This window comes from Patiria miniata, unplaced genomic scaffold, assembly GCF_015706575.1.
Source record: "Patiria miniata isolate m_02_andy unplaced genomic scaffold, ASM1570657v1 HiC_scaffold_24, whole genome shotgun sequence".
Lineage (NCBI taxonomy): Eukaryota > Metazoa > Echinodermata > Asteroidea > Valvatida > Asterinidae > Patiria > Patiria miniata.
In genome coordinates this window covers 11,142,356-11,154,812 of record NW_024037063.1, presented here as the reverse complement: position 1 = coordinate 11,154,812, position 12,457 = coordinate 11,142,356, and the positions used below count along the sequence as shown (strand labels likewise).

At 38.5% G+C, this 12,457-nt stretch overlaps 1 protein-coding gene across 3 annotated transcripts in view; it reads left to right on the top strand.

The window, feature by feature from the left end:
- LOC119732003 (coiled-coil domain-containing protein 150-like) overlaps positions 1-12,457 on the top strand; it is a 59,043-nt gene that overhangs the window by 13,051 nt on the left and 33,535 nt on the right. For 2 of the 3 annotated variants that reach the window (XM_038205351.1, XM_038205353.1), the window contains exons 4-8: positions 81-149; positions 6,272-6,388; positions 9,082-9,211; positions 10,194-10,237; positions 11,482-11,574. In XM_038205351.1, coding sequence (XP_038061279.1) covers positions 81-149; positions 6,272-6,388; positions 9,082-9,211; positions 10,194-10,237; positions 11,482-11,574 — 453 coding nt within the window. The remainder of the gene's footprint in view (positions 1-80; positions 150-6,271; positions 6,389-9,081; positions 9,212-10,193; positions 10,238-11,481; positions 11,575-12,457) is intronic. The other variant, XM_038205352.1, reaches the window with a different exon arrangement.

The window sequence follows — 12,457 nt, the reverse complement described above, 5'->3', positions numbered from 1 at the left end:
CTTCCCTTAAAACAATGTTAAATAAAATGTTTTGTTTCATGAAGCGCACATGACTTTTTTCTTTTTTAATATTTGGACAGTCGGAGCTTGCTGTAGCGTATGAGGATTCGATGTCAAGCAGGCAAAAGATGAACAAAAGGAATGCCGAGGTAAAGACCAATTATCAAATAGCAACCTCTCTCCACTAGGCTGAGTATAATCTTTATTTTTTTATTTGTTTCTGCATAAAATAAAAAAAGGGTAAAGACAAGTTATCTATAAAGGTAATTAGTTAATGAATCGATTCAGTTCATTGCATGTTAGGCAAGGTCGCTGGACCACTCATGGATAATTGCTTTAACCTCGTGTCTGTCGGCATATTTCAAACATGGGTTGCCCCTTGCGATCAATTTGAGTAAAGTACAAACAGTTTGTTGATTGTGGATGGATTACTGTAGATCCTTCATGGTTACATGCACAATACTGATGGTTGAATAAACTGTGCAGTGTGGCTGTGCTTGCAATCATTGTGCTGAAATATTTACAATGATAGATTTGTTTCATTGAGACACTGCGGTAATAAATAATATGTCTCATATTACATGCAATATTAATGTTACAAAAGTACAAGGACTTAAGAACACGAGTTCAATGGGCATTATTCTTATGTTATAAATGTCAGTGAACACATGCAATAGGGCTCGTTCAATGACGGCCATTTCTGTAGGAGAACTGCAACTGCGTATTTTACGCAATCTACATGTATCACGCATTGCGCAGTGTTGGAAATGTTCCAAACACACGTGCATGTTGCTCGAAATGTGTTCAAAATACGATGCAGCTGATGCGCGTTATGCAAGTTGACGCTCAAAATGCTGATGCACGTGGATGGTCTGTAGGAAATGACGTCATTTGAGTGAGACCTATTGAGGGGGACAGCCATGTTATGAGAACGTTTGTAAGGTGGAGCCCACAATTTTTTGTGGCTTATGAAAATTTTAGTGTTTTGATTCGGATATTTCTAAAACAATCTTTTGGTGTAAATTTTTAGGTTACTTTTTAAGAAAAAAAAGTAGGGGGTAATTTCATGACTTTAAAAATCTGTGTTATTGTACTGTTTGACATGATGATATTTTGAGGACTTTAAAGTTCTTCAAAGTTTGTATTACTGAGAATCATAGTAAGAAAGTTCATACTGAGTATGTACCGGTATACATTGTTTATGAATGTCAGTGAAGGGCAAAACGTATTTAAATTTACATCACACCGAGGCAAATTCCATCATATGAATGTATGCAAGGTTTGAAATTGAAATGTTAGAAATACAGTAGCTGTACGAATGCACACCTGTACTTATATACACTCAACCAACAAAGAAAGTCCCTCCCCCAATACTTTGTCTGACTCAAAAACTACTGAGCACCTCTTGCTCAATTAACAACTAATCAGTACAGAAATTCCTTAGCAATCAAGCCATATTCTTTAATTGGCCCAACACAGTGATAATGTGTACAAATGTATGCATTTATGACAAACATGACAAATGATACCAAAAACCGTTGCACTTTTGTATACGTGCAAGTAGTAGTTATTATTATTATTACATTTCTGGTATTGAAACCAAGGAATCCTCAAGAGCGCCCTATGCACTGTAGCTCGCAAGCCTGAAGAAACCTGTGGAGAGAAGACAATGAGAAGAAATTACAGTTTCAGAGGTGGGAGGAAAACCCCAGAAGAGAATTCTGAGGAAAATCCATGGAATAAGGCAGGGACTGAAAACCCAATCCACATATTGGCCCAGGCGGGATTCGAAGCCAGGTCACAGCGGTGGAAGGCGAGGAAAGAACCGCTACGCCAACCTGACTCTCACACACACCTTGCACGTACACAAAAGTGCAATTTTCTTTTCGTTACCATTTGTCATAAATTGCATAATTTTGTACAGATTATCATTGTTTTGGGCCAAACAAAGAGTATGGCTGGTTTGCTAAGGAATTTCTGTACCGATCAGTCGTAATTTGAGCAAGATGTGCCCAGTAGTTTTTGAGTTAGACAAAAAAGTATTAAGGGGGGACTTTCTTTTTGGGTTAAGTGTACCTTGTACATGGACTACTGTCACTACTTCTCAAAACTTGATTTTAATAGTGCTAGTGTGAGGGTGTGAAAAAGATAAACGCCTGTAGTCTGAAGAAATCGTGTTTGCTGTCACGTAGCATCTAAGCAGATAATGCAATTTGTAAACCTCAAAGGTAAAATGGCAGAAATTACAGCTAGATTTTGCTGTTGAGGGCAGTGCCTCTCTTGAGTGCATTGTGTTATTATTCGATATACATGTACACAGAGATGTAAGTTTTTCAAAGCTCACTTAGACGTGCAGTATAGCATGTACCGGTACCCCATATGGCACATGATCACACAGCCATGTCTGCGGCTGGCCCATTGTTTGATAGGGACAGTGGATAACTACATTGTACTTCAGATAACTGCAGTGCAGCAGACATAATTGATTTACTTCACATAATCAATGTTTTAAAGTTTTCATTAAAAAAACAAGCTGGATTGGAAATACAATGTACATGTATATCTCGGAAGCTGCAGGCTTGTGCTAATGCATGAGACACTTGATTGTGCCATGTAATTTCTGAAAGGAGTAGACATAGTCTTTTGAGTAAACAATTCATGTTTTTGACCCCAGTGACCCTATGACGACCTTTGACCCCAGGTTGGTCATGTGACATTTTGGGGCTTGGCTACTGATACTTTTGACAAAGTTTGGTTGAAATTGGTCAAAATATGTAGGAGCAATAGACCATGTCGATGTTTGTTACTAACTACTAAGGGACATGATGGCGAGACATGTTGATTTGTTGAGCTGTTATCCCGCAGCAAAACAAAGGGGGGAGAGAGAATTAAAAGAATATTTGTGTAAAATAATTTTTTTTTTAAGAAATTCTTTTTAGTTATTTTTGTTTTTTAAAGTATCCAGGTAAACATAATTAAAGTACCGGTACACAGTACACAAACAAAATTATTTAATTATTTGTTAAAATAAAACTACAAATGTAATACTTGATTTAAAAATGAAAAACCCACATCCATACAGAACGCAGGCCTGGAGGATTGTTGAAAAAGATAAAGCTTATTGACAGGCTTTTAGAGCAATTCATAAAGCTGACCCACCCATAAGACAAGCAGACCAGCCAACCAACCAGTCAAATACAACCAGTCAACAAACTCACCAACAGACAGATACATGTCTGATCTCATTGCACCATTTAATTAACACACACTCTTGTACATGTAAGTTGTTCATTGCAGCAATCCTGAATCTGATAAAACCTTCCACTGTGTGTAGATTCTTTTTACATAAAATTCTAATCTAAGGACATGAAGGACATTCAACCATGTCGTAATGTTGGTCAGGCTTCATCCTCCTCAGTCCCGCCAAATCCTCAGCAAACCTCCTGCTAGATGTAGATGTTTAAGAATCTGCAGATCTGAGAGGATTAAATTCTCTGCCTCCAGCAGGCTTTTAATAGCCAGGTTTTTTTTTTAGTATTTTTAGATGAACGATTTGAAACACATGTCTTACATTGTAATGTCGTTATACATACTTGAAACTTGATGATTAGAACAATTGGTCGTCCTATATTTTATTATTTTTGGTGGCAAACTTGAGACAACTTTCTTACTCCCAGACGTGCCAGATCTTGGCTGAAACGCTGCTTCATCCTGTGAACTCTATGTACATATACATGTACATAGAGTAGCCTCAACTCACTTGTTTTGCATCTTTAACCCTAACTCCCTAGCAAGATTTACTAGGAACCATACCCATCCTGGCAAATTCCAACACCATAATGGTAAACTGTACACACATATTTCTGACTTATTTCTGGAGGTGTGCCAACCCAGTGTAAAAGACTGTCAGTTTAGGGGTACTGTACCCATCCTGACAGATTCCAACAAAACATGCTGTTGGGGTTTGATGGGTTGAGTTCTGTTAGGGTAATGTACACATCTTCCAGTATCCCACTTTCTTCCTTTTGTGCACTTTCCGGAAGTTGCTAGATAATCATTTAAGTTCAATTCAATTTACTTCTGAATAATAATGCCCCCACTTTTGTACAGTTTTATAGAATGGCCAGGGGTTATAATCCTTTTGTTCCCAGAAATCTTGAATGAGTTCTTAATACTCCTCCAACGTGCTTTTTAACAGGGTCAAAAATTGTCCCTCCATACGTCTGGGCTAGTGGGCTTTGAATTTACTTGCAAAGTTAATTCCCTCATTCGTTTCATTCCCTTTCTTTTAATGAGAAGCTTTTCTAGGCTATTAAGGGATTACAAAAAAAAGACCATCTCAGAAATGACTCTCTATTCCATGTATTCAGATGCAATTTGATTACCTTGCGGGCTATCCCTGGGCTTTAACGCCTGGCTGTAGGCTAGAATGAACCAGCTAATTGACTTGCCCCGTTACAGGTGCCACAGCGAATGATTGGGACAAGGTCCAAGGTGTTTGTCTTTTCTTTTCTCGTTAGAAAGCTAATTATATCCCCGCCTTGAGTCCAGCATTTGCCATTGTCCAAAACAATTACCGGATTGCCACTTTCCTTTACATTCCATTTCCAAACACATTTTGTACATTTTTGTGTAATTTACTAATTCTTGGTAATTTTGTGCAAGATTTCATTCGACACATGTCACAGTTTTTGATTGAAATGTTTAATACCAAAATGTTTGTTATTAATTTTATTTCTTCAAATGATGAAAAACCTACCGGTATAGGCCTATAGGTTTTATGGTTGAAAACTTCTGAATATTTATCGATGACCTACATAAATGTACATGATTCTTTTTTTCTTATTAACTTTCAGGTTATTTATTTGTAAGCATTGACATTATATATTACTAAATGTACCATTAGGGAGACACGTTATTGTTTTTTTTTTGATAATAGGGAGACACCAGCTTTTAGGAAGACACATAACTGTCTCCCTCATGGCACAGCCCCCCCTTGGAGGTAAAAGTTTATTGTTGCAATTAGGTTATATTTGTTGCTCGTGGTCTAATTAGTAAAAATACCGCAATTCGTGGAAAAAAGACAAGGGAAAATTAGGTTAGGGCACATTTAATTTGGAAAAAAAGTGTGTGCACAAGTCTATGGGAAAGTCTCCCTAATCAGCCATTCCCGGTTATTATTATAATTATTACCATTAAACAAATGGTGGGTTTACAAATGTATATGCTTGAAAGTTCGGTTTCTTACTCGGTTTAATAGATTCTATACTTGGTTTCATACTTTTTCTCAGAAAGTATCAGTTTTTGAGAGAGCGGTATGTGTCATTTGATCAGATGGCCACCTCTAAATTTGTGTGCTCAATTCGTAATTGTTGATGATTTTGAACTTTTTAACACTGGTTTCCTTGAACACCTTAGTTGCATTGGCGATTTGTCAGTGGTAACCTGATGATGCAAAAGTACCGTAGTGGGCTTTCTGGGCCTAGGGGCTTTATATAATACATGTACATTGTATAAGGTGTGCGTGTGTTCCATTTTACAAAATGTTTTAAGCTTTATTTTATCACACTTCAAACAAACAGAAATATTGTTTTGACTTTTCTGAATTTAAAACTGTTGATGCCTGCCAAGGTCAAGATAGTTTCCTTGTCGATAATTCATGTCAGCTTTGGATTACTGGATGTGTTGCATATTTATCAAAGTTACAAGTCTGCTTCAAGGTTGGTTCACACACCAAGCGAGTACAAATGCTGCCAAACAAATTTGACATGAAACATATGGGAACATGGTGCTTGTGCTCTTGAGCAAGGCACTTTACCATTATTACTTAGTCCTTCGAATGGGACGTAAAGCCGTAGGTCCCGTGTGTTGTATAATACACGTTAAAGAACCCAGTAACACTTATCGCTAAGAGAAGGGGTTTGCCCCGGTGTTTCTGGCAGTGGCTGCAATATGCGCCGCAGCACCTTGTAAACCCCTATAAGGTGCTACGTAATGGGTTTCATATTTCTCATGAGCTTTATTTGCCTTTCTTTATTAATATATATAATTTCCAGTGCCCTGAGTACCTACATGTAATTGTTGGTAGATACGTGCGCTATATAAGAATCCGATATTATTATTATTATTATTAATTATTGCTAGAGCCTTGAGTTGAAGTGTTTTAGCATTGGTAACCTCACTGCACCAAATGTGCATTCATAATAGAATTCAATACTGTGCACGTGTACACCTGTTAACCAACATTGTAAATGTTCTCCTGTGACTCTAGTTACGAGAAGAGTTGGCCAGAGAGGGCAGTCTTCGCAGGAGCCTTGAGCAATCCCATGCTGCCTTGCTGGACAGGGTCAGGGAGATGGAAGGGGTCGTGGAAAGCGAGAGACAACAGGTAAAGATAGAGGTCATTCATCCAACGGATCAAAGTGATCTATAGGAAAATATGGACAGAAGATAGTGAAATAAGTAACCCTAACTACCTGGACAAAATGAACTGTATACATGTACATGTAGCAAAATCATATCAGTATTAATCTGTCAAAAGTGTCTTTATAGAATTCCCGTAATTACCATTGATCCTTAATTACCATTGATCCTTAATTACCATTGATTACAAAGTTTGACTTTAGTACGTGTATGTTTGTACGTGTTCTACATTATAACCTGAGAGGACCGACACACAACGGGAGAACAACAGATCCTTTCAGTCCTCGGGAGTGGTGTCTTTTGTTAAAAACAGTCCTCTATAATGTGCTTTTTCTATGGGAGAGTGTTAAATTACAGGGACAAAGGGAAACACAAAGCATTGTCCTCGAGAGTATAGTAAAAGACAAGTGAATGGTTGTTTTTGCGTGTAAATTAATTGTTAGACAGTGATTTCACCTTCTACACCAAACTAGGACCTTGAGGGCTGAGAAACATGCAAAACAAAATCAAGCCAACTTTACTCACTCTATAGACAGCAAAATTCTCAAAAATGTTTATTGGTCAAAAACATGGTCCTCAGTATTTCAACAATGAAGTTTGAAGACTCAACTCAATTTTTTTTAATGGAGACTTTTTGTCAATATTGTGCACATAAGAGAAAAGTCGGTTGATTTAAAAATGAGGCTACAGACTAGACCGGTACATGTCCTACCATGGTCCAACTGTTTAAAAAGACTGACCTCTTCATTCATTGTCATTAGTCTGTTGGCTGACTATGGAGAAATGTGTAGAAATAGTACCAGCAGGCATGCAACTTTTCCTTTGATCAGCTGATCTCCTCTTTTTTAACTTCCCATGTGTGCCATTAAAAAATAGAAAAAATAGGCCTACTGTACATACAAAGTCTTAGAGAGATTTGAATTTCCTCCTTTGTTGTGACTTCCCAGTTGCATGCCTGTACCAAACATGCCAGATCTTTCTTTTGGCACAGTTGATTGATGCAGTACTGAAGGGTTGTTGAACTGGTTGTTTCAGGTGCCAGTCTATTTTCTTGTGTTGCATGTTTCTTTTCAATTCAAGTTTTGAGACTCTCATACGCAGTATAGAGATTCCCAAATTTGCGGACTACTTTGACTGCACAGGCTGAAATACGTGTGTATGAGCTACCCGCAAGATTTAAGAGTTATTTCCTGCTAGATTGGCTGCTGATGTATCACCAGGTCGTACATGTTGTCAAGCATGCCACTTTGTTAACATAAATTCATCAAGGCGGAGTGAACTGATGATTTTCCCATGCAAAATAAGGGCAGCACTTGAACTTGGCCTCGATCTTCACAATGAATTTATGTACTTGTTGTTTCAAACTGGGTTCCTCATATCATTTGTGCTTTTGATTCAGGTAGATGCATGTATTACATCGTTTGTGCTTTTTAATTCATTGGTACGATATGGTATTGAAGAAAATTGCACCACAGATAAACAAACATACATGTACATATGGATACAATGTGTGTTTATTTTTTTCTCTCTTGAAAAAAAATCTAGGCAAAATGTGACATGCTAAATGTGTAGGTACGGTATGCCAAGTGGGAGCTGCAATGCACTATGTGATTTTAATTCATTAACACATTTTATTCAATTTGCTCCTGAAAATCTCCCTTGGAAAAAGACTGTTGGTGACCTATGTACATGCACACCTAGGCAGAGCTCCATCAATACGTATTTTACCAGTCCCATTAGGGGGTTCTTGTGCACTTAATAGTGCCTCTTAACACCTACCCATTTCTATTTCTGTCACTTGGAGTGTATAAAGCTACATTTTTAACAGACGGTTAGAGATAGCCGAGCTGATCTTTGAGGGACTGCTTTGCACTTTGAAGCTGTACACTTTTCAGAATGCTTGGCATTTCCAAATCTGTACATTTCAGTCCCCTTTGGAGACGTTGCCTGATAGGATTTAGATGCTGGCTTGATATAGTTCAGAGCTGTAGTGGACCTAAAAGGTCTATCTGTACTGTCATCTCACCTGCCCCAATTCCCATAAGGCCAAAAGTTTCCTGAATATATGCATGTATTTTATATAGTTTATCCACAGGGCTATGCATGCAGTGCTGTGTACAACATTAACCCTCCTGCTATCTTATCAGTCTCAGAGAGTCATAATTCACTTACACTTCCCCTGCTATACATGTACATGTACTTTCAACAGAGGCTAGTCACCAGCAGTCAGATCATATTCTGTGTCAAGTAGTCCTTTCAGTCAAAATCAAACAAGTGACTGTTTTCAACAATCAAGAATTCCCAGCCTAATACAAGCAGGATTGACTGGCTGGGACTGTTTAAGTAACTTGATAAGCTATGCTTCGACTCATGGTGAGTGATAAAACAGCTGTGACCACAAGTTGCCTGCTTTGTCTGTTGACCCAGTTTGGCTAGTCGCAGTGCTTGTTTGACATATGATGTGACTGCTGGTGACTAGCCTTTGTTAAAAGTATAGCAGGGGAAGTGGAAGTGAATTTTGACTGTCTGTGCTGTTTAAATAGCAGGAGGGTTGGTAAATAAACACAATATACGGTGTAGTACAGGTGCTACTGGGTTAAGACACTTTTTTCGGGTGACCTTTATTTATTTATTTATTTATTTATTTTGATATGTCAGGTTCAAATCCTGTCTAGTGACTGCTCAGATCTGAGGCAGGAGGGGGTTCGAATCCAGGAAGAGAAGAGGAATCATGCAACCCGGCAGACGAGGCTTGAAGAGGTGGTCAAGACCCTGCGGGCAGACCTTGGTAAGGGTAACTCATCTAACAGAAATGTCTTGCTGGATAGAACTTGCTGGATGAATAACATTTCTGTAACCCTCGCTTTGTCTACGGCTTTGGCCAGACTGGGACCATCAGTGCTCAAAAACACGCAAAATAAAATCAGATGAATTTATTCACTCTTTTAGCCGGCAAGCTTCTCCAAAATTTTCATGAGGCAAAAACAAGGTACTCAGTATTTCACCAACCAAGTTTGAAGATTCAATTCAATTTGTAAAGGATTTCCGATTTTTTTCGGCGACAATTCCATAATCCAAGTAAGTAAAAAAAATGGCCTGATGGAATTAAATTTTCATGTTATTGAAGATGGAAATGCAGTTTGCAAAAGTTGAATCATAACATTGTATAATGGGACTACGAAATGTTTTCATGTCTGTTCCTTCAGAGGATTTCCTGCTTGTGCCCTCAACTACCCTTTGGGAATTATTTCTTCGTCTTGAAATGATATATTCTGCCCGCCAAAAACAAAATGCAAACGGAGAGAGCAGTGATTTTCTGACGATATACTCATTTAAAGTTATGCTCCTATTCATGAGATAAGATGAGCTGAATAGCTATCATATTAAGTAAAGATGCCTTTCAGTAAAGCTCTGTGTATATTGGCAAGGGGGAAAGGACTCATGAACATTCAGGTATCTTATGTTTACGGAGCTCACTTGATCCTAGGATTGCTTGCAAGGTAAGACTAGCTCATCTTCTAATGACAGATACGATTTCGTAGTATCAGCCTTGGAATAAAATCCAAAGAGATTTGAATGCGCAATGCAATTTAAATACGAAATTTTGATCATAGCGGATTATTTTCAATACTGATGCTTAAGATGTATAAGTGGTATGGTCAATAACTATAGTAAATCTGTCAAGAATGCCTCAGTAGGTCGTAAGAAGGAAATTCTCACTCGCATAGCTATACTTTGTAATTTACATCGTGATTTTTTTTTTATTTCAGGTGCTAAAGAAGTTCAGTTGACTGAATTCCATGAAGAAAATCAGGTGATGATTGTGTCATTTTATGGTCCTGCTAAGCACTTAATTTTCTGCTTAACAGGACCTTCATCCATTTCATGGAGACTGTAAGCAGTAAGCAGCAGCCTATTTTTTTCTTTTTTATTACAGCATTCTTTATTAAACTGTTCAACGGCGCTATAAAACTGGCACCATATCTTGCCATGATGTTTATGATCCTGCACCCACTTAGCCAATGATTTGATTCTTATTTATGATAATAAATGCTCTTTTAATTTTCTTTGCCTCTGAAGTTTTTTGAAGGTAAAGCAGCCGTGTTTGGTAAAAAAAATCCCCAAAATTCATGGTTACACTGACTTTTGTGCTTCAACTTTATCCCTCCTGCTATTTAAGCAGTCACGGACAGTCAAAATTCACTTCCACTTCCCCTGCTATACTTGTAACAAAGGCTAGTCACCAGCAGTCAGCTCATGGGTCAAGCAAGTACTGCGTTTAGTCAAACTGGGTCAACAGACAAAGCAGGCAAGTTGTGGGCGCGCGCAGCTGTTTTATCACTCTCCCGGAGTCGAAGCAAAGCTGTATCAAGCAGTGCAAGGCAGTCAATCCTGCTTTACATGTATGTGGGCTGGGAATTCTTAAAGGGAAGATACAACATTTGCAAACATCCAAAACAAAATGATTAAATTACCACAAAATTCTTTACTGGACTGTTAAGGGAATGACAGTCTAAAGCGTCCCGTACAATTATGGCTCCTGGTGTGCTGACATTTTTAAGTAAAGTGGTATTTTTGTATCAATTTCCAATGCTGGTCTGCCGACCAGCGTTGGAGAAAACTGGCTTTTGTTCAAAAACTGCTCCTAATATTTGCTATAACATACTAATCCTCCAAATCCATTTATTTCTGAAAACTACAGCAAAAGCAAATGATGTACATTCCCTTTAAGGGTTGGAAACAGTCACTTGATTGATTTTGAGTGACTGCAAGGATGTTTGCATAGGACATGTAGGAGGATTAATGGTCAATGAGGCAAACGGTTTCCCTTGTTCAATGCTTCGCTTTCTGACATGTCTAATGTCAATTTTGACAAGGATTTGAAGTCATGTATGAAGGGATGGACGATAAAACATTCCCACCCTTTCTTCACTGTATTTGGCTAAAATGTAGGTGAGTTTAGGATTTTATTTGAGTAGGCCAGTACAGTTAAATGAATGAAAGTATATTTTATTAGTCAAGCGTGTTAATCTGTCCGTTGTTATTCCACCACATCAGGTTCTTCTGGCTACCCTGAACGGCATCAAGCGAGAAAATGTGGCACTGCGCAACGAAATGCAGAACTCCAGGGCAGTGTCAGAGAACACAGAGGTATGTTCGGCATCTCAAAAAGAATTGATTTGGAAATTGGTTTTACACTTGTCACTTTCCCAGGTATCCCGAGTTCACGCCCAAAGCCTACATTCATGAAATGAAGATCAAGTTGCCAAACGTCTCTATCTTGTATATGCTTTGATAGAGCGTAATTATAGATGTGGATGTAGATTTAATGCACTTTGGGCTATATAATAATATAATAATAATATAGTGCTTATATAGCGCTTTATACCAAAGGTCTCAAAGCGCTTCACAATTATTACCCCTGTTCATCAGGCCATGAGACCAGTTTCTGCAGCATCTCAAGATCAGCACAATCTGGTCTCTACCTTCACAGGTACCCATTTATACTCCTGGATGGAGAGAGGCAATTGTAGTAAAGTGTCTTGCCCAAGAACACAAGCACCATGTTCCCCGTCCGGGTTCGAACCCACGTACCGCGGCAAGTCCGAACACCTTAACCATTGGACCACAGCGCTCCACATATATATGACTTAAAGCTTTGCATGGCAGATGACATAAAATAGACAAAAATTGCGGGTAACACCATGTGGACAGAAATCTCTTCTTGGAAGAAGTGTGGTTCTGAAAAGAACCGGTTGGTTGAGTGTAGAACTCGACGTTTCGGACAGTGTGCTCTGTCCGTCCTCAGGAGGGTGAGGGGCTGTGATTTTGAGAAGAGAAGTGATTTTTAAACACCTGTTGATGAAATTGCATCCATCACAACCCCCTCTCATATAAATTCACATCTACGGGTATGCAAAGGATACCCCATTAAACCAGTTTCTCCTGAATACCCAAGTCTTGTCAATTTGAGTGACATCTTTAGGAGGCTAGTCGGTAACGGGCTTTTGAAACTGTAAACCGTTCACTAACA